This window comes from Physella acuta, unplaced genomic scaffold (genome assembly GCF_028476545.2).
Source record: "Physella acuta isolate Inbredline_101_S28 unplaced genomic scaffold, ASM2847654v3 ptg001244l, whole genome shotgun sequence".
Lineage (NCBI taxonomy): Eukaryota > Metazoa > Mollusca > Gastropoda > Physidae > Physella > Physella acuta.
This window is the reverse complement of record NW_026732760.1, coordinates 45,448-68,237: the sequence shown is the minus strand read 5'-3', so window position 1 is coordinate 68,237 and position 22,790 is coordinate 45,448. Positions and strand designations below refer to the sequence as shown.

At 39.5% G+C, this 22,790-nt stretch overlaps 1 protein-coding gene across 2 annotated transcripts in view; it reads left to right on the top strand.

Annotated features, from left to right (window-relative positions):
- The first annotated feature begins 2,508 nt into the window (after positions 1-2,508).
- LOC131957443 (uncharacterized) overlaps positions 2,509-22,790 on the top strand; it is a 47,219-nt gene continuing 26,937 nt past the window's right edge. The window contains exons 1-2 of one of the 2 annotated variants that reach the window (XM_059322252.1): positions 16,954-16,999; positions 18,321-18,703. In XM_059322252.1, the coding sequence (XP_059178235.1) occupies positions 18,632-18,703 (72 nt within the window). In that variant the 5' untranslated portion in view covers positions 16,954-16,999; positions 18,321-18,631. Of the gene's footprint in view, positions 2,623-16,953; positions 17,000-18,320; positions 18,704-22,790 lie in introns of those variants that run through there. The other variant, XM_059322253.1, reaches the window with a different exon arrangement.

The following is a 22,790-nucleotide window of genomic DNA, read 5'->3' as shown; positions in this document are numbered from 1 at the left end:
TAAATACACGGACTAAAAAAATCTTGAGCGACCGATACGCTTTAAACAGAGAAAGGGTGTAATTTACGTTGCTGGCGTGGAGATCTACTCACGAATCACGTGATCAAATCTCCCATAAACAAACAAATAAACGCGAAGCTGAGTTAAGGAAAAACGTGTTTATGTGTATTTTAGCATGCCCAGCGTACCAACCGTGTCACCGTTAACAATGTGTTACCGTGTCCGTTCTCCTTTTTAGTCCGTTGCTACACATAAAAAACGTGGTTTTTTAAAAAGTTATTTTTAAGTATTTTATTTTCTCCTTTTTAGTCCGTTGCTACACATGAAAAACGTGGTTTTTAAAAAAGTGTTTATAAATACACGGACTAAAAATCTTGAGCGACCAGGATTCGAACCTTGGTTGTCGCAGCCACAACGCGAAGTACTAACCACTATACGATCACGGCCAGCGCGCTCACATCGATTGGGGCCGAAGTAACTGTGTCAATAGGACTGCAGTCTTGTCGGTATCTTTAGAAATCATGTCCTCAATTTTATGGTCCTTGGGGCGTAATTAAATTAAGCTAATTACGGTCACTAATTGCTAGTTTTTATGATTGCATCTGAAATTGTTAGGCGAAAGTAGCATGCATGCCAAATTTCAGGTCTCTAGAGCAATCAGAAGTGGGCTAATTTTCGATGTCAATTTTAACAACAAACATCCAAACAAACAAACAAACGCGAAGCTGAGTTAAGAATAAAATACTTAAAAAAACTTTTTAAAAAACCACGTTTTTCTTGTGGACTAAAAAGTAGAAAATAACTATTTACATACATTTGATGACAAAAAACGTGGGTACGTTCACCATCAAATTTCCCGACCCATCTGCCCGACCCACGTTTTTTGTCATCAAATGTATGTAAATAGTTATTTTCTACTTTTTAGTCCACAAGAAAAACGTGGTTTTTTAAAAAGTTTTTTTAAGTATTTTATTTTCTCCTTTTTAGTCCGTTGCTACACATGAAAAACGTGGTTTTTAAAAAAGTGTTTATAAATACACGGACTAAAAATCTTGAGCGACCAGGATTCGAACCTGGGTTGTCGCGGCCACAACGCGAAGTACTAACCACTATACGATCACGGCCAGCGCGCTCACATCGATTGGGGCCGAAGTAACTGTGTCAATAGGCTTCAAGTCTTGTCGGTATCTTTAGAAATCATGTCCTCAATTTTATGGTCCTTGGGGCGTAATTAAATTAAGCTAATTACGGTCACTAATTGCTAGTTTTTATGATTGCATCTGAAATTGTTAGGCGAAAGTAGCATGCATGCCAAATTTCAGGTCTGTAGAGCAATCAGAAGTGGGCTAATTTTCGATGTCAATTTTAACAACAAACATCCAAACAAACAAACGCGAAGCTGAGTTAAGAAAAACGTTTTAAAAACGTTTTAAAAACGTGTTAAAAACGTGTTAAAAACGTGTTAAAATACGATCCCCTCGTTACAAAATAACCCCCCTCTTCACAAAGAACCCCTTTTCACAATACAACCCCTCTTTACAAAACAACCCCCTCTACACAAAGAACCCCTTTTCCCAATACAACCACTCTTTACAAAACATCCCCTTCTTCACAAAGAACCCCTTTTCACAATACAACCCCTCTTTACAAAACAACCCCCTCTACACAAAGAACCACTTTTCACAATACAACCCCTCTTCATAAAACAACCCCCTCTTCACAAAGAACCCCTTTTCCCAATACAACCACTCTTTACAAAACATCCCCTTCTTCACAAAGAACCCCTTTTCACAATACAACCCCTCTTTACAAAACAACCCCCTCTACACAAAGAACCACTTTTCACAATACAACCACTCTTTACAATACAACCCCTCTTTACCATACAACCCCCTCTTTACAATAAAACCCCCCTTCACAAAACAACCCCCATCTTCGTGTACCATTTCCCATCCCAGTATTTCACACGACCGTCTGGGTGACATCTCACACATCTCCCGTCCTAAATTTTAACAACAATTTAGGTCCAGCTATTATCACCTCCCCCCCCCCCCCCACCCCCTCCCTACCCTCCAACTCACGAGAGGTCAAAATCAGGTCACCACCTGAACTCCCTAACCGCGTGTGATTCACGTCTATTTTTAACATCAACAAAAAACACATTTTCTTTATCGATGTGCTCAGTGTTCCTCGCTTTACCACGGCTGTCGTCCAGACCAGCGTCGAGTCGTTATCGTCTGCTGCTACTCATTGTCGTGTGCTAACTTGCTCGGTCATGTGATATCTATTTTTAACTCCCAAACAGAAAATCGTCTTCATTTGAAAAACTGGCGCGCGTTTGATTACTATATTTACCGTTCTAATCAGGTTATTTTTTTTAACTTGCTAAAAATTTATCAGCAAAGGTGAAGTCACGTGATTTTACTATCTGCCACCTTTGGTAGCTGGGTCACGTGGTACAATTTTCGCGGTATTTCTAAATATTGATGAGGACACAGTTAAAAGGTTTTACGTTCGTCAACATATTCAGTAGAGTAGGGAAATCTGAATACAGCTCATAGGAAGAGGACCGTGGTCATGGCCAGTTACAGCTCAACGTGGATAGTTTCCACATATTGCCAGGTCAGTGGTTAAAAGACAATTTTTTTTTTTAAAACGGTGATAAACATCCATTTGTTCAATGTCTAATACAAGAAATACCTAAGCTAACCTAGCCGTAACAAAAGAGAAGACCGGTAACTCCAATACTCTAAGCTAACTTCTACTTGCCCCTGTCATTATCTGGCTATGGCATTCACTATGTGCGATAACCACAAGTATCAACCCCCCCCCCCCCCCCATTCTCCAGCCCACCAATGTTGCATTTTCTTTTTAGTGTCTCCCCTCTACCCTACCATTTTATTATCTTCACTGGATAAAACGCTGATTTGATGTAAGTTTTAGGATTTGGTGTCACCCCCTAAATGGTGTCACTCATTGCGGATCCAAACCCTCGCAGCTGGGCTAAGTCCACACTAGTCTATCGTAAGCAGACGTCAAAGTAACAGGTGCACTCTACTTCATCTGCTTTGTTGACCGAGAGAATGAAGTAAACACGAGCTGGAAAAGATTCTATATTTCGATAGAATTATGATGATCTTTTAATTTGATTTTGTCACATCATTTACGTTTAACTTAACTGCTATTTGCTTGGCAGGGATAGTGACAGAGGCGTAGCGAGGGGGGGGGGGCGGAGGGGGCGGACCGCACCGGGTGACACCAATTAGGGGGGGGGGGGTGACACCAAAGCTAAAAATAGCAAAATATATAGAGAAAAACTTGAGTGAGGGGGGGGGGTGCAAAATCGAAAGTTTGAGGGGGGGGGGGGGGTGCAAATCGAAAACTTGAAGGGGGGTGCAAATCAAAAGTTTGAGGGGGGGGTTGCAAATCCTAAATTTGTCCCCGGGAAGGGTCGTTACGCCTCTGGGGGGTGACACCATTAAGTGCCGCACCGGCTGACACCCGACCTCGCTACGCCACTGGATAGTGATAATGGATATTTCCGTTTTCTACAACACCGACAGTCTACATTTCCATTACACCGTACAATATTGCGGTTGATAGCCAAAAAAAAAAATGTTTAATCAGTGGTTCGAGTTGAGTGTGAGAGCGGGAGATAGGGGGGGGGGGGTGGGTGGGAGGAAGTCGTCTTCATATACTGCTGACAACACAATCGTTTCATATGACGCGGTCAGAGGCGTACGGACTTTTCAAGCGCCCGGGGTGAACTATTGAACATTGCAACCCTTTCCCCCAATTTAGCTTGTGTTATAGTTCTTTAAGTAGACCAAAAAGCGCCCACCCCCTCCTCGCCTCGCATCTCTCAATTTGGAAACATTGAGGGTGATTTTTTACCTATCACTATCCTATAACAATCGTGTTTTGGTGTCATACAATCGATATGGAAAACTGTTAAATTAGTTTGTAACGCCATGTAATAGATGCTTTTCTTAACTTTTAGTGTGTATAACTCACTAATGCAGCTTAGAATTAGCTTTCATTTTCTCTACCCCCCCGTTTAGCGCCCCCCCCCCCCTATGGTCGGCACCCTGGGCCTCAGCCCTACCCGCCCTCTCCTAACCACACCCCTGGGCGAGGTCACAAAACATAAATCTATTTAATCCAATTGCAGAGACATTCAAGACATTGATTAATTACCTTCGTTTGAACACTTGAAAAAAAAAAGTTGATATGTAATTTCGCCTTTTTTTTAAATAAAAATATTTTTTTCCGTTGAAAATTGATCAGTGGTTTGAAGTTCATTCAAGTATAAAGTATGTTTTTTGTAGTTGTCATTATTCTTTTCTATGAAAGTTTTGTATGAACTTTAAGATGAAATAAATTATTGTTTATAGTCATGGTTTATATTAGCTTTATTATGAACAATGTCGTCAGTTAGTTCCCTTGGGAAGTAATCTTATAAGATAGTTACCCTGAAGAGAAATTGATTCCATTCAAGATACGATGTTAGTTCCCTTGTCATTCGTTATCAGAGTTTCACAACTGGAAATATCCTACACCTGTCTCTAAAAATAGCTGACACGTGATCATGCTGATTTTTTACTAGGTGAACAATACAATGCATTATTAAGTTGGGCCTATTATTGTGACTTGCTCGTCAAGAACTGTTTTTTTTTTAAAATATATATTCTAAACAAGCCTTTTGACATTTGGCGCGGAAAGGCGCGTTATTTAAAATCAAACATGCCCGCATTAAATGCTATTTATATTTGTAGGGAGATTATAAATGCATCGAGACGTTCGATTGGCTGGTTTGGCTCTATCTACCGGCTGAGGAAATGTTTCCAGGAAATTTATATTTAAGAAAAGTGCAAGACCTGCACGTAGATATGCACCAGATGGGTGCAGCATTTTGCTTATAGTGCACGCAAATATGTGCATCTACTGTTTCTTATCTCTATTTTCTTTCCTTTGTTGCTACTTATTCTTTCCATTTTGTTACATTGTAACTAAATATCAACGCAACATGTGTTTTTTCACGAATCTCCCCGTGCCACCCCACCCCCTCTCCCCCCTACGAAATAGAAAAAGATATTTTATTAATATATATAATTTAAATATACTTTAATAAGAGTTCGAACCCCCTTCCCGCCAGAGTTTCTTCCAGGCGAAGCCCCTCCCCCCCCCCCCTCCGAAAAATTTTTACCCCCCCCCCCCCGAACGAAATTAAATTTATATAATTTATATAGAAAATATATACTTTTAACAGTGTCCGCCCCCCCCCCCCCGAAGAAAGTCTACCGCCCCCCCCCCCCCCGAAGAAAGTCTACCGGCCCCCCCCCCCCCCCCCCCCCGAAAATTTCAAGTGCCCCCCGGAGAAAAAAGTCTGGAAGAAACACTGCTTCCCGCCACAAGTGCCCACTTCCCCCCCCCCCCCCCCTTTCACGAAGAATTTTTCGAAAGAAACACTGATCTCGATACGAGTCCCTACTTTCTTTCTATTTCAAATATCCCCCCCCCCTTTCTTACCCTGTTCTACCCTACTTTGTTTTTTTCTACTGGACTACTTTTTCCCACCATTTGATTCCTCTGTGTAAATGTTCTAGCGTGGTTGACAAGATCATTACATTTTTTATTCTAATGGCGTTGTTCAACAAAAACCTATAGACAACACCTGCGGGACTACTTTTTTCTTTCAACACAACACAATACACATCCGCCCATGTATTGTGTGTAAGCAGGCCATAAGAGAACCCAATCATTGTGCTTGAAACACCGGAAGTGCGTCCGTCGTTTGGTCCATAACTTTATTGTCATGCTAGCTGTTTAAAGATTTATTGCTTTGAATGCCAACATCTCTGATATACGATTCTTTATTTCAACATTTATACAATGTTCTCTGATTTTCTCAGAAATTTATCAAGCCGTCGAAACCTCTTGTTGAATTCTGAAGAAAAATATTTAATGCAAATTGGCTATTATTAGTAACAATACAAATTACTTTTAGTCTATTCATATCCACACCATTCGAGCGCTTCATCTTGTTGCATTGTTTAACAGACGACGAACATTACTACGTCACTTGACAAACACAAATAAAAATAGTTCTTGCTGATTTGATTTTATGTCTGTAGTATTATACATCAAGCGAAAATAAAAATACAATATTTATTGATGTTTTTTTAGGTCAGAAGTAATACGTATAAAAAGTACAGCTTCAATGCATGTTTCAAGTTCGAACCAGGGGCGTAGCGAGGGGGGGGGGCGGGGGTGCGGACCGCACCGGGTGACACCATTTAGGGGGTGACACCAAAAAAAAATAGCAAAATATATAGAGAAAAAACTTGAGGGGGGGGGGTGCAAATCAAAAGTTTGAGGGGGGGGGGGTGTGTGCAAATCAAAAACTTGAAAGTTTGTCGGGTCGCTACGCCTCTATGGGGTGACACCATTAAGTGCCCGCACCGGGTGACAACCGACCCTCGCTACGCCACTGCCTTGTTCTAACATTTCTACATGGGCGAAACCTTTTTTTCATTACTCCTAAGAAATAGTTGACTTATATATATATATATATATATATATATATATATATATATATATATATATATATATATATATATATATATATATATATATATATATATATATATATATATATATCTGTGTGTGTGTGTGTGTGTATGTGTGTGTGTGTATATGTGTGTGTGCCTGCGCGCATGAATATTTGGCTACCTGTATTAACACGCAACAGAGAATGTCCGAATGTCCATGACACGAGATGCCACATTCCATACCACTGAGACACAAATTACCACCTAGTCACTAGCCAGGGCCAGCACGCGACACGACCCCCCTGCCCCCACATGAACCCCTGCCGACACGACTCGCCGTCACATGACCCGCTGCAGATCTTTGTTCTAAGGACACGACGCTGTGGACAGGAAGATTTTCACCTTCCCTCGGGCGTGCCACTAACCCCCCCCCCCCCCCACCCCCAGACAACAAAGACAGGTGCTGTCCTCACTTTGGACAGGTGCTGACCTTAAGAGGATCAAGTCGCTGATCGTCCCGTTTTACTTTTTTTAATTTGGTCTCGAAATACTTTTTTAATCTCAAAGTTTGAAGAGTGTAACATACTACACGAGTTATCATAAAGCCCCTCTCCCCACCCATACACACAAATCAACCACAATTTTAAAGAAAATTAACACGTTTTCATTAATAATATGTAAAAAAAATAAATCAGAAAAATGAAATTCTTCGTCCTACCATGCCCCCTTTCCCCCAAATCATAAACCGAAAATCATAAATCATTACGTGCCCCCCCCCCCCCTCTCCAACCACGCCTGTGACGAGTTTCCATTACCGCCTACTACAATTTGTATAAAAGATTCCGCTAACATAGAATATGGTAAAAAAATCAAATGAAGTCGTCAAGCTCAAAGATAGATCTATAAGGTGAATAGAGCTGGGGGGGGGGGGGGGTGGAGAATCAAATCTTGTTGGAAAGCAGTCTATTTAGAAGTGATTGACTGTATGTACAGCTAAATTAAAAGTTTAAATAGAATAGCAAAGAAAAACTGAAAAGTCCTGTGTGTGTGTTGTTTTTTTTTTTAAATTATTTCATAAGGCTTTGCTCTCGAAGTTTAGTGTATACAAAGGCGACTCGTGTATATTTGTCAGCTTGCCAAGTCCAACTAATATTCACGTTAGGCCAAGGGCTGACTTCGTGCTATTGAAAAAAAAACACACACACTATTTCTTGTGGGTTTTTTTTTTTAACTAAACCACAGTATCAATAATACTGTAAAACATATTTGAAACAATTTTAAGACGATAATATACAACACGGGCTATTAAGATATTTTAGTGTGGTGAAATTTCAAGTCATCCCCTGTACTCACATGGGAGGGGGGGGGGGGGAGGCACAACCTAGAGCTCGTTCACCCCGAGGACAAAACATACATAAAGAAAATATTTTTTTTGGACTTTACTGTTCGCCCCCCCCCCCCCTTTCGGAAGTTTCAAGTGCCCCTCTCTCCCTTCCAACTGAAAGGTTATAGCATCCTCATCGTGAAAAATGTCTATATAAATACATAAAGATTACAATAAAGGTTTAAATACAATATTTAGTCGGTCTTTATTTCATGTATTGCGTCTGTCTGATGCATGTTTTACAGTGTTTGTAAACTACTTTGAGACTCAGATCAGTGCTACACCATCAACAATGGGTTTTACCTTTAAATATACCTTTAAATATACCTTATTTACCTTTAAATTGAACCCACCAGTTTCAATTGTAACTAGCAGCCCAGAGTGTAGATACTCATTTTGGTATATATATATATATATATATATATATATATATATATATATATATATATATATATATATATATATATATATATATATATATATATATATATATATGTGTGTGTGTGTGTGTGTATATATATATTCTAGCAACATGTCAAGCTGAACCCGAGATGTTCTATAGATCAAGAAACAATAACTGTTAGAACGTTGTACAGGTTGTTGACAACACACACGGAGAAACTCAAACTTGAAATAATACTTGCTCATCATCTTATCAATGTATAACTAATTTATTTATAACTTTCAAATCCTTTGACATCAGCCGCTATTTATCAACCGTTACACCATTTCTATTTTTAAACCCCCGCCGGTTTTATCTAATACGTCCTTGGTGTAAGATGTTGCTGTCGTGAAGTGGGTCGGACACTCCTATTGTTATCGCGTGGAGTGGGACCCGAGTGTTCACCAATACAGTTGCGTGGCGTTAAGATTAACACATATTCAACTTTTAATTGACGCTATTGGTGGAGTTGTTTAACAATCACAATGTGGATAGGCGTGCAGATTATGAAGTGGCGTAGATTACTGATGAGGCTTTAGGAAGAAGTAGATTCACTTCAGCAACAGAGGAAGAAATATATTACACATTTGTTTCCTTTGTCAACGCCATACATACAGCGTCATACACACACATATGGTACACATATGGTGTCCCTTTCACGACAACTCACTACATCGCTGGATCTTAATCGCGTGTCAACTTAACTCATTATACTTTTTTTAAAAATGAAGCTTTGTTTTAAAATTTTATCTGGAACATAATTAAATTTTTTATTGATCGGAAATTATATCAATATTGAGTTCTTTGTAGGCCTGATTTAAAGTACATTTTATTTTTATTTCCATATATCTGTCAGTCATCTTTCCGGGAGGTGGGGGGGGGGGGCGGGGGTGGATGACGGACGGACAGACGTGCTCCCCAGTCCATGAGCAGTTGCACCACCATACCCCCCTACCACTCCGGATGTAATAGAAAAAATATTATTTGTATAGAGAATATATAATTAGCCCGATTTAGCCCCCACCCGCCCCCTTGCGATAAATGATTACCCATGTAACGAATCTCTAACCCCTGCGAAGAAATTATACTTTATACCCCCCCCCCCCCCCCCACGCACAACACAAACATGAAATAAAGCATTGTGCACTTGAAAACTTCAAATAGAGGATTCAAAGATTAGCGCCATTTTTACTCGACTTCAACATACAATGCAGGCGTCGCTCTGTGTGAAATAGAGACAGCTGAAGTCGTAAGCTCCAATAAGCTCCAGTAAGCTACAGTAAGCTCCAAGCATTCAAATCCTGGCCGCAGAAAAAGGTAATACATGCACTTTTAAAATACACCCTGCCCAATATTATTTTACAAGAATAAATGCGTCAGTATAACGCAGTGGCGTAGCGAGGTCGGGTGTCACCCGGTGCGGCACTTAATGGTGTCACCCCCCCCCCCCACCCCAGAGGCGTAGCGACCCCTCCCGGGGACAAACTTTCAAATTTTCGATTTGCACCCCCCCCCCCCTCTCAAGTTTTCGATTTGAACTTCCCCTCAAACTTTCGATTTGCACCCCCCCCCCCTCAAGTTTTTCTCTCTATATTTTGCTATTTTTTACCTTGGTGTCATCCCCCCTAAATGGTGTCACCCGGTGCGGTCCGCACCCCCCTCCCCCCCCCCCTCCCTCGCTACGCCCCTGGAACAAGGTAATTAGTTAAACGAGTTGTTATCTACCTTTATGACATTGTTTATTGCCAAGTTACCTGACATCTGACGGCCTTGACCGGAAGGGTAACCTCCAACAGCCGGCGCCCATTTTGATTTGTGTGTGTTTATATCCCACACGTCCAGTACTGCGCCTAAAAGCTCAAATCTTCGCGTCTAGCAGTAGGGGAACAATGGGATGTGACTGTTGATTTAAATTGTATGGGATGTGACTGTTGATTTAAATTGTATGGGTTATGACTGTTGATTTAAATTGTATTGAATGTAATGTGACTGTTGATTTAAATTGTATGGAATGTGACTGTTGATTTAAATTGTATTGGGTGTGACTGTTGATTTAAATTGTATTGTATGTAATGTGACTGTTGATTTAAATTGTATTGTATGTAATGTGACTGTTGATTTAAATTGTATGTAATGTGACTGTTGATTTAAATTGTATGGGGTGTGACTGTTGATTTAAATTGTATGGGGTGTGACTGTTGATTTAAATTGTATGGGTTGTGACTGTTGATTTAAATTGTATGGAATGTGACTGTTGATTTAAATTGTATGGGGTGTGACTGTTGATTTAATTTGTATGGGTTGTGACTGTTGATTTAAATTGTATGGGGTGTGACTATTGGTTTAAATTGTATGGGGTGTGACTGTTGATTTAAATTGTATGGGGTGTGACTGTTGATTTAAATTGTATGGGGTGTGACTATTGGTTTAAATTGTATGGGGTGTGACTGTTGATTTAAATTGTATGGGGTGTGACTGTTGATTTAAATTGTATGGGGTGTGACTATTGGTTTAAATTGTATGGGGTGTGACTGTTGATTTAAATTGTATGGGGTGTGACTGTTGATTTAAATTGTATGGGGTGTGACTATTGGTTTAAATTGTATGGGGTGTGACTGTTGATTTAAATTGTATGGGGTGTGACTGTTGATTTAAATTGTATGGGGTGTGACTATTGGTTTAAATTGTATGGGGTGTGACTGTTGATTTAAATTGTATGGGGTGTGACTGTTGATTAGCTATAGGGAACAATGCGGTTCTGTTGATTTAAATTGTATTGAATGTAATGTGACTGTTGATTTAAATTGTATGGGGTGTGACTGTTGATTAGCTATAGGGAACAATGCGGTTCTGTTGATTTAAATTGTATTGAATGTAATGTGACTGTTGATTTAAATTGTATGGGGTGTGACTGTTGATTAGCTATAGGGAACAATGCGGTTCTGTTGATTTAAATTGTATTGAATGTAATGTGACTGTTGATTTAAATTGTATGGGGTGTGACTGTTGATTAGCTATAGGGAACAATGCGGTTCTGTTGATTTAAATTGTATTGAATGTAATGTGACTGTTGATTTAAATTGTATTGAATGTAATGTGACTGTTGATTTAAATTGTATGGAATGTGACTGTTGATTTAATTTGTATGGGATGTGACTGTTGATTAGCTATAGGGAACAATGCGGTTCTGTTGATTTAAATTAAATTGTATGGACAGGAGTGTGACTGGTGATAATGTGGGTCTTTACTCCTTCGTTTCATAGCGTCGTCGTAACAACAGCAGCATAGCAAGGACGGGGCGGACCCCGCCTTGCTTGAGAAAAACATTTTTGTACATTAAAAAATAATTTGTATTTATTTTTATTTATTTATTTATTTTTTGAGAAAGGGAGAGTCAGCACCATCAGGACCAGAATACAAATATTAAATGTAATACCTAAGCAATAACACTGGATTAAATTCCCCCCCCCCTCCACACACACACTCCCCACCGCACTTAGCCTCGGCCTCATCGCGATGTTATTTACCCGACATTCGCATGCCCCCCCCCCTCCCCCTCTTGCAGCTGACTTTAAGGCCTATCTGATGTGTGAACCTGTACCAATGTCGCCTGCTGGCCTTGGGCGTTAAGAGAAGCCGCTCTAGTCACGTGGTACAAATCCAGTCACGTGACCACGCAAGTCCGGTTTGGAAATGCCACTTAAATTAAAATTTAGGAACAGAAAAAACAACGACGAAAATAATATGTACGGAGATCATGGTTTAAAAAATAACGCCTTACAGCGTTAAGTGAAGATTAAATTGATTTCTCTCATAGAGTCGTGTATTTATGTTTGTAAGCTGCTTTGTTTGGTTGGGGTTTTTAATTTTTTTTTTTTTTTTATAAATGTGCCTGTTTGTGTTTTAATGCCTAAAGGTGTTTTGTAAAAAGTTATTCAGAAACGTAGAAAACAGTGTGTTGTGTTTTGGAAGTAAAGTATGGTGTATGGTTGGGGAGGTGTGAGATGGTGGGTGGGACTAGCTGTTGTTTGTTTTCGTCTAGGGATTTGTTAAATGACCGAAAGATGACACCTGAGGGTCGTCCATACATGAAGTCACATACATGCAGTAACATGAAGTCACTTACATGAAGCCACATACATGAAGTCACATTCATGAAGTCACATGCATGAAGTCACACACATGAAGTCACACACATGAAGTCACATACATGAAGTCACATGCATGAAGTCACATACATGAAGTCATATACATGAAGTCACATGCATGAAGTCACACACATGAAGTCACATACATGCAGTAACATGAAGTCACTTACCTGAAGCCACATACATGAAGTCATATACATGAAGTCACATACATGAAGTCACATGCATGAAGTCACACACATGAAGTCACATACATGAAGTCACATACATGAAATCACATACATGAAGTCACATGCATGAAATCACACACATGAAGTCACATACATGAAGTCACATACATGAAGTCACATGCATGAAGTCACACACATGAAGTCACATACATGAAGTCACATACATGAAGTCACATGCATGAAGTCACATACATGAAGTCACATGCATAAAGTCACACACATGAAGTCACATACATGCAGTAACATGAAGTCACTTACCTGAAGCCACATACATGAAGTCATATACATGAAGTCACATACATGAAGTCACATGCATGAAGTCACACACATGAAGTCACATACATGAAGTCACATACATGAAGTCACATACATGAAGTCACATGCATGAAGTCACACACATGAAGTCACATACATGAAGTCACATACATGAAGTCACATGCATGAAGTCACACACATGAAGTCACACACATGAAGTCACATACATGAAGTCACATGCATGAAGTCACATACATGAAGTCATATACATGAAGTCACATGCATGAAGTCACACACATGAAGTCACATACATGCAGTAACATGAAGTCACTTACCTGAAGCCACATACATGAAGTCATATACATGAAGTCACATACATGAAGTCACATGCATGAAGTCACATACATGAAGTCACATACATGAAGTCACATACATGAAGTCATATACATGAAGTCACATACATGAAGTCACATGCATGAAGTCACACACATGAAGTCACATGCATGAAGTCACATAAAGTCACATACATGAAGTCACATACATGAAGTCACATACATGAAGTCACATGCATGAAGTCACACACATGAAGTCACATACATGAAGTCACATACATGAAGTCACATACATGAAGTCACATGCATGAAGTCACACACATGAAGTCACATACATGAAGTCACATACATGAAGTCACATGCATGAAGTCACATACATGAAGTCATATACATGCAGTAACATGAAGTCACTTACCTGAAGCCACATACATGAAGTCATATACATGAAGTCACATACATGAAGTCACATGCATGAAGTCACACACATGAAGTCACATACATGAAGTCACATAGATGAAGTCACATGCATGAAGTCACATACATGAAGTCACATTCATGAAGTCATATACATGAAGTCACATACATGAAGTCACATACATGAAGTCATATACATAAAGTCACATACATGAAATCACATACATGAAGTCATATACATGAAGTCACATGCATGAAGTCACATAAAGTCACATACATGAAGTCACATACATGAAGTCACATACATGAAGTCACATGCATGAAGTCACACACATGAAGTCACATACATGAAGTCACATGCATGAAGTCACACACATGAAGTCACATACATGAAGTCACATAGATGAAGTCACATGCATGAAGTCACATACATGAAGTCACATTCATGAAGTCATATACATGAAGTCACATACATGAAGTCACATACATGAAGTCATATACATAAAGTCACATACATGAAATCACATACATGAAGTCATATACATGAAGTCACATGCATGAAGTCACATAAAGTCACATACATGAAGTCACATGCATGAGGTCACATACATGAAGTCACACACATGAAGTCACATACATGAAGTCACATGCATGAGGTCACATACATGAAGTCATATACATGAAGTCACATACATGAAGTCACATTCATGAAGTCACACACATGAAGTCACATACATGAAGTCATATACATGAAGTCACATACATGAAATCACATACATGAAATCACATACATGAAGTCATATACATGAAGTCACACACATGCAATCACATAAAGTCACATTCATGCAGTGACATAAAGTCACATACATGAAGTCACATACATGAAGTCACATACATGAAGTCACATGCATGATGTCACATGCATGATGTCACATACATGAAGTCACATACATGAAGTCACATACATGAAGTCACTTGCATGAAGTCACATACATGAAGTCAATCTATTAAGGACGATTTTTACCTCCACCCTCCCACCGTCACACATCGCCACAAACCCCCCCCCTTAGAATGACGTCACGCATCAGTCTACCCACGTCTTCGAATATCATTTTGTTAAAATAGTGATTTTTAAAATAAATTATTAATTATGATGGGTTAACATTTGATAGAGCGATAATATTTTAACAAGTACCATCAACGAAAATATGCAAAAAAAACTGATAAAATTCAGTGTAAAAAATAATTTTTCAAAGTGTGACTTTACGTTTTCTATCGCAATAGTTCGAATCCTCCTCACTGAGAATGTGACGATATTTACGGAGGACCCACCCCCTCCTCCCTTCTAAAACTAAACAATGTTTAGTAAACATGGTTAATTAATGTATGGGATACTGTTGTTACGAGTCAATCGGTGTAACGGACACTGTCACCGATTTACAAACACGGAACACACTGGCTCTTTTAATTTTAAGATTAAAACATTTAAAAATGATTGAATTTGCTGCTGTTCGACACACTAGGATCGGGTAAAGATGTGCCTTATTTTGCTATAACGCCGGGTACTCGTTAGGGCTGAAAAGGCTCAGGTTGGATCAGTGGCGAAGCCAGGATCGTCTCAAGGGGGGGGGGTTCCAATCTTTACCCGGGGACAAACTTTCGATTTGCACCCCCCCCCCTCAAACTTTCGATTTGCACCCCCCCCCCCTCAAACTTTCGATTTGCACCCCGCCCCCTCAAACTTTCGATTTGCACCCCCCTCATACTTTTTATATATATACCGAGGGGTCTATGGGGGGGGGGTTATGACCCCCCCTAACCCCCACCCCCCCACCCCCTGCCTACGCCACTGGGTTGGATCTCCCAACTAACAAAGCCAAAAACCATGTTATTGAGCTAACACTGGTCGTCTCGAGCACTGAGTTGAGGACTAGATATGTGTACACATTAGACTTGTACACCTAGTACACCCTTATCGTGTACACTGCTCGCCGATTAAAATATAGACATTCACCCCTCCCCCTTCCCCACCCAGTGGCGTAGCTACCGTAAAGCTAGCGTAAGCAAGGCATAGGGGCCCAAGGCAAATAGGGGCCCTTTTTCGAAAGTCTGAGGGGGGGGTGGTGCAAGTTTGTCCCCGGTCGCCGGGAAGGGTCGCTACGCTTCTGGGGGGCCCACTAACACTTTTTGCATAGGGGCCCAAAAATCCTAGCTACGCCACTGTCCCCACCCCTGGCATAGTAGAACTCCGTGTCTTCTTTTTTGTGATAACATTATGACAGTGTGTGCGGTTTAAATATGAATAAATTAGAATATTTAATGTCACGCTCTTAGCCTAATTTACCTGAACTTAATTGGATTGTAATAAATTCAATTGAGCTTATTCAGCAGAGATAAAATTTAGTTGAGTTTAATTCATTGAGATTAATACAGCTTATTATTGAGCTTAATTCAGTTGAACTTAGTTAAATTCAGTTAAATTGAGTTTAATTCACTTGAGCTTAATTCCGTTGTACTTAATTCAGGTGAGCTTAATCAGTGAACTTTATTCAGTTGAACTGCAGTCATTCAGATGAGCTTAATTCGTTTAAAATAAACTACAGCTTAATTCATTACATTAGAACCAGTGTTTCTTCCACACTTTTTTCTCCGGGGGTGGGGGGGGGTAGGGGGAAGCACTTGATATTTTCGGGTGGGGGGAGACAACATTAATGTTATGGGTTAATATGTTTTGTATTCTAGACTATAGACTTTATAATGTCATGGGCTTACGTGTTTCGTAGTCTAGACTACAGATTTGAAAATGTTACGTCCAATAATTATTGTACAAAAAGTTAATGCTACTTTCTAAGCTTTTGTGCATGTAAAAACGTTAATGCTGTGTACTAAAATATGAAGACATGTGAAAGTTACACTCTTAACTGTGTTGTAGATTTGCACGTAGCCTGTAGCTAGACACTCAACAATGCACTATTTGTTTACAAGCACACGTCAAAAGTTCAACAAAAACAGTTTCAGATTTCAAAGACATTTTTACTCTGGCATTTGCCTGTGTTTGGGGTTATAGGCTAGGCTATAATATAGCCACATCTGACTCGAATCAACACGCGAGGCTATTGGTCAGTTTACTTCTATACAACCAACTCACCCATTGGTCAGATGAAGTACTAAAACCTTGAGTCTGTGCACGTTTTAGTGCGTTCCGCCACAAGTTGAGTTTAAAGGGACTTGTTGATTCGTAAAGTCAGTTCGAGTTTTTAATAACCCGTCATAAGTCCTTAAGTTCTAGTGTTGACTTTAGTTTTGACGCCACTACACAATATGGCTGGTTTTCGTGGGTCATGCGGCAGCCATTTTGAAATATCTTATTTTAGAATTCGCTCTGTGTGTTTTGATGTATTTTAGCGGATATGGTATTTTGCAGTCATGGAGTTGTAAATTCCTTTCGGATTTTTATGTAGCAGTTACAAAAAGCTTTAGAGGACACTAAATACACACGATAGAACTGGGCAGCCAGATGTTAAATGGTGTCTAGTAGTGACAACGTTAGAATGTATAAGGTGACACTGTATTAGTCAGTTGGAGACACAATATAAGTCAATTGGTGAAACTGTATTAGTCAGTTGTTGACACAATATCTGTCAATATGATTAGCCCGTGACACTATATACATCATATGATATCCATAAAACTATTCATCACCTTGTGACAACATAAATCTATATATTTATCATAAAACGACATCATAAAACTAGAATAATTAAGAAGTGACACTACAAAACTGAATACATCACAAAACTACACCATAAAACAATATTCATTACATGCTGACGCCACATTTATACGACTTTTGATCACAATTTATTCACATAAAAACACCTTAATGTCTCGGGCTATAAACTAGATGACACCATGATTACAAAACGTGATTAATTACGTACATAACTTTCATTAAAACAACTGCTTTTAAGATAGACAGCCCTTAAGCCGGCCCCGAAGTTACGAACCAACATTTTAAAATATTTTGACATCATCAGCTTTTAAAAAAAAATTAATTTAAACACATCTTTAAAAAACACACACATACACACTACACCAGGTGACACCAGTGTGGTGTGTGACACCTGTCTGGAGTGTGTGACACCCTGTTATGTCACTCCAGTCAGCCGTGTCGGTATAATTAAAGCGCCTTTAAATCAGGTGTGTAGGGGAAAGGCGTTGGGGGCGGGGACTGTTTTACTTACCTCAACCTAGGTGTGTGCGTGTGTGACTAAGTGTGTGTGTGTCTGTAGGTGCGTGTGTGTGTGTGTGTGTGTGTGTGTGTGTGTGTGTGTGTGTGTGTGTGTGTGTGTGTGAACGAGACGGGCTGAATCTACCTTTTTACCATTGGCTAGATGTAGGTAAAAATATAGGTACATAGCTAAAGGCTATGGGACGTATATTTTTTTTTTGTTGGCATAAGACCGCGATGATAAATAGCTTTGAAATACGCCTGAGCTTTGACGTATTATTTTAGAAAGGTGGATTATGTTGTGTTCAATGGGTTCTTTTTCATTTGATTCAGCTGGACTTTCTCGTCAATAGTCCAGTCGTTTTGGTGCTTTAAATCTTTAAAGGGCTGAGACTGTGGAAAGATCTAAGACATTGCGACGGATAGGGTGTTGAGTGGTTTGGAAGTTTCACCATTTTGAGAAAGTTTGTTTTAACGTGGAGAAGTGCAGGATTGTGTAGGAGATTGGTGTTGGGATATCTTTTGAAAAAGTGACCATGTTGTTCATTGAGGAGCTGTTGGGATAAGACTTGGGATAAAGTTGGACAGAAGCAGGTGATCTAGTTAATTAACGAAAGTGACATCGTTAATGTGATAATCTAATCATGGAGGAAGAAACTGTAAGACAAAACCGGTCAGCCTCTGGAGTCATCAAGTGGATCTTTAAAGCCATTTTGGTAAGTTTTGAGGGGGACGGGGCGTGTGTGTTGGGGTGGAGGGTGTGGTTTCACGAGTAAAGACACTGAACAATAGGTTGAAAGAAAAGTTTCTTATAGCACTGTGTTCTGTAGTATATAGCTAAACAGAGTTGACCAACTTCTACTTGTATAGTGTGATAAGGGGAGCCGTGTGGTTAGGCTACGCTACTTCTAGCTCCAACATTTGACTATACATAAGCTTTACTTACCTAATACTTGTCAATATATTTTCTCTGCTAAAGGGAAAGAATCTGGGTCTGGAATTTTTGCTACATTTGTAAAAGAAATTTATTAATTAGAATGTATTAAAAGAAATGTATAGTCATAATAATTTTTGGAAGAATGTTTTTATTTTACAACAATACTTTTCTTAACCAGCTTTCATTCTTACTGTAAACCTTTTATTTCATTTAAAATTAGAAAACCGTAAAACCTTCTCGATTTTACCCTACACCAGTAGCGTACCCTACACAGGCAAAACATTCTTGGCGGCCAATCCTAAATTTCACACTTTACAAAGTACTCGGCTAAGTCAAGCTATAGTAAAAAGCAAACAAAGAAACTTCAAGCTGCATATAAATATTTTTTTTTTAAATGAATGAAAGAAATACACAAAATGAAAAGATTTTATTTGTCGTTTCAAAAGAAATGGCAACTTGTTTAAAACTTCTAATGACTTGCGTCACACAAATTAAACACCTTTGATTCCAAACGCGCGCAAACTAAACACAATCATTACATAGGACAAACAGTTTGCGGTGAGGAGACCTATAACACTCTCGCTTAGGCATTAGAATTGACATAGATTTGTGCTTTGATGAGAAAAAATAATTATGGTTGGCACCAAAAGTAGTGCATCGAGCTAGAGCACTAATTATTTTTTTATCTGCTCACACGAGTGTAGCATTCTATAAATTTCTCTTACATTTAAAGTTGAGCGACATTGTTGCAATACGACTTTTTCCCTTAATAAATCCTGTAAAGTTTGTGTTATTAATTTGATATTAAAAGCTCTCGTAGTTTCAGATCGCCATAAAAATGGTATAAATCGAGTACATACACCCTCCTCCACACGCCCACACTTATTTATACACACACACCAAATGTTTAACCACACTAAATACCGCATACCGCCTTTCAGCAGTTTAAACAGCCTTGATATTGGCAAGCGTGTCGTAATACACCCAGTGATATGTGTATTCTGTGTTCAATACCATCCCAGAATTTTTACCAAAATTACCAAGTGGGACGGACTGATCGAGTAATAGCGCGCACATTAGCTAATCCGAAAGTTTTCAAGTTTGGATCTCGGACTCGAGGTAGTAGGACGTCACTGAGTCCACCAATGTCTGATGGTACTCACTCACATTGATGGGTACCTGACTCACGTTAATGGCTACCTGATTAATGGTGATGGGTACCTCTCACGTTGACTTACTTTAGGTAAAATAGGGCGGCTGGGCGTACTTCTGAACACACCATCCATTCATATGCCGTTTTCAACTCATCTGCATCTGCTCTATTCATCGTCAGATCCTATAGGGAACTTGACCTTATAACCAGAGGGCCAACAAAAATCTTTCCTTATAGAATTTGACATGTGTAGCAGAGGATCTCAAACGAGTACTTTTATATTAAGTAGATGTAAAACTGCAGCATCGGATAGAAAAATAACGTTTTAATGAGTTTGTGTATACAAACACAACAGCGATAAATTATTTATAGTACACAAAAAACATGCAAGAATGTAGCAGCCCTTTAGTGAATTTACGTAAACATTATCACAGTAGTAGTTAATTAGATACGGAATACGGTAATTAATTAGACTTAAATAATTGGTTTCCTGTATTAAGAGATCCGTCTTAAGGGTTGTTGACCGTTCAGGGTAGAGTGAGGAAAATGTCTCGTTAGGTCTAACTGTAATAAGTTCTAAATGTTTAGTTTGGTTTAACTGTAATAAGTTCTAAATGTTTCGTTTGGTCTTACTGCAGTAAGTTCTAAATGTTTAGTTTGGTCTAACTGTAATAAGTTCTAATTGTTTAGTTTGGTCTAACTGTAATTAGTTCTAAATGTTTAGTTTGGTCTTACTGCAGTAAGTTCTAAATGTTTAGTTTGGTCTTACTGCAGTAAGTTCTAAATGTTTCGTTTGGTCTAACTGTAATAAGTTCTAAATGTTTAGTTTGGTCTTACTGCAGTACTTAATGTCCTTTTACTAAAGTTGCATTATAACTTTACTGTACATAGTGGGAGCATTCCAATGTATGTGGCATCTAGCAAAGACTGTTGAAAATTAAATGTTCAAAATATTTTGTTTGTGTTGTTGATTTAACTTTTGAGAAATTAGCAGTTGACATATGGAATGTTGTATGATATCATAAGAGATGGTGACGCATCTTGCAGTCTTGTATCACCATAGATGGTGACACATATTATTATAGTCTAGCAGAGTTGTAACACACGGATGGTAAAAACAGCTATTGTGTATAACCGCAAGTGGTGACACGTCTAGCAGTGCTGTATCACCATAAGTGGTGTCACATATAGTCTAGTCTAGAATAGTTGTATCATAGCATAGTTGTGACATCTCTAGCAGTATTGTAACACCACATATGGTGATACTTCTAGCAGTATTGTATCACCACATATGGTGACACTTCTAGCAGTATTGTATCACCACATATGGTGACACTTCTAGCAGTATTGTATCACCACATATGGTGACACTTCTAGCAGTATTGTATCACCACATATGGTGACATATCTGGTATGAAGCTCTATTCCCCCCCCCCCATTCCCCCCTCCCTCTCCCCAACCTCCCACACACCAGAGCCCCTGTGATATCTAAACCCCACACAAATATTGTCTTAACACAAAACACTCTAGCTGTGCGTGAAGTCGAATTTTTACCTCCTGGCATATAATTAACTTCTGGTCAGGTGTGTAGTCTTTAACTGGTAAATGTGTAGTGTATAGATTGATGTTCGTTGTAATGTAAATTAGTCATGTTTTACATATGGCGGATATCCCCACCCCTCCTCCCCTCATTAGACAACACACTATTCTATTCTATTTAAACCGTGTTTAGCCATGCCCAGGCTTATCATATAAAAGAACGCATGGTGGTTATGTATAACGTCACTGCGCTTAAAAATAGCATCCGATCCAGAGTTTCTTCCAGGCATCTCTTCGCCCCCCCCCCCCCCCGAATAAAGTCTACCGCCTCCCCCCCCCCCCCCCCCCCCGAACGAAATGGAAAATATATAGAAAATATATTCTTTTAACAGTGTCCGCCCCATCCAGAAATTTTAGTCCACCCGCCCCCCTCCCGAAAATTTCAAGTGCCCCCTCCGAGAGAAAAAAAAAAAGTCTGGAAGAAACAGAAACACTGATCCGATCACCCGACAACCATTCATCTACAAAATAGTACAGTTCTATACTTCTTAACAGTAATCGGCATGAGAGTTGGCGGGGAGGGGGGGGGGGGGTGTCCATTAATGACGTCCTACTTTGGGAGGGTGGTTGGGGAAGTGAGAGTGGCTGAGAAATCTGACGTCATGTATTTTGTATTTCACAACAGCAAATAAGATGAAAATCAGGTTACTTTTTACATGGGTGGGGTGGGGGGGGGGGGGGGCTGGCTTTTTATGACGACCCATACAGAAAAGTCTACCGCCCCCCCCCCCCCCCCGAACGAGATGGAATTTATATAGTAAAAATATACTTTTACTAGTGTACGCCCGCCCCCCCCCCCGGAAAATGTTGACCCCCCCCCAAAAAATATCAAGTGCCCCCCCCCCCCCCCCGGAGAAAAAAGTCTGGAAGAAACACTGGACCCATAACGATAGACAAAGGGGGGGGGGGGGGTAGGGCAGACGGCGACGAGGTAAAAAAATATAATTTTTATCTGGGTTAAGTTTTGATTTTGGTGTTAAACTAAGGGTTAAGAATTGAAGATTTGGTTAAATATGTTTGCTTTATGTCCACTTGGAGATATCCCGTAAGATCTTGTGTTTTTTCTCAATACCAGTGTGTTTCCATCGACATTCGCTAGATAATTCACGAATCA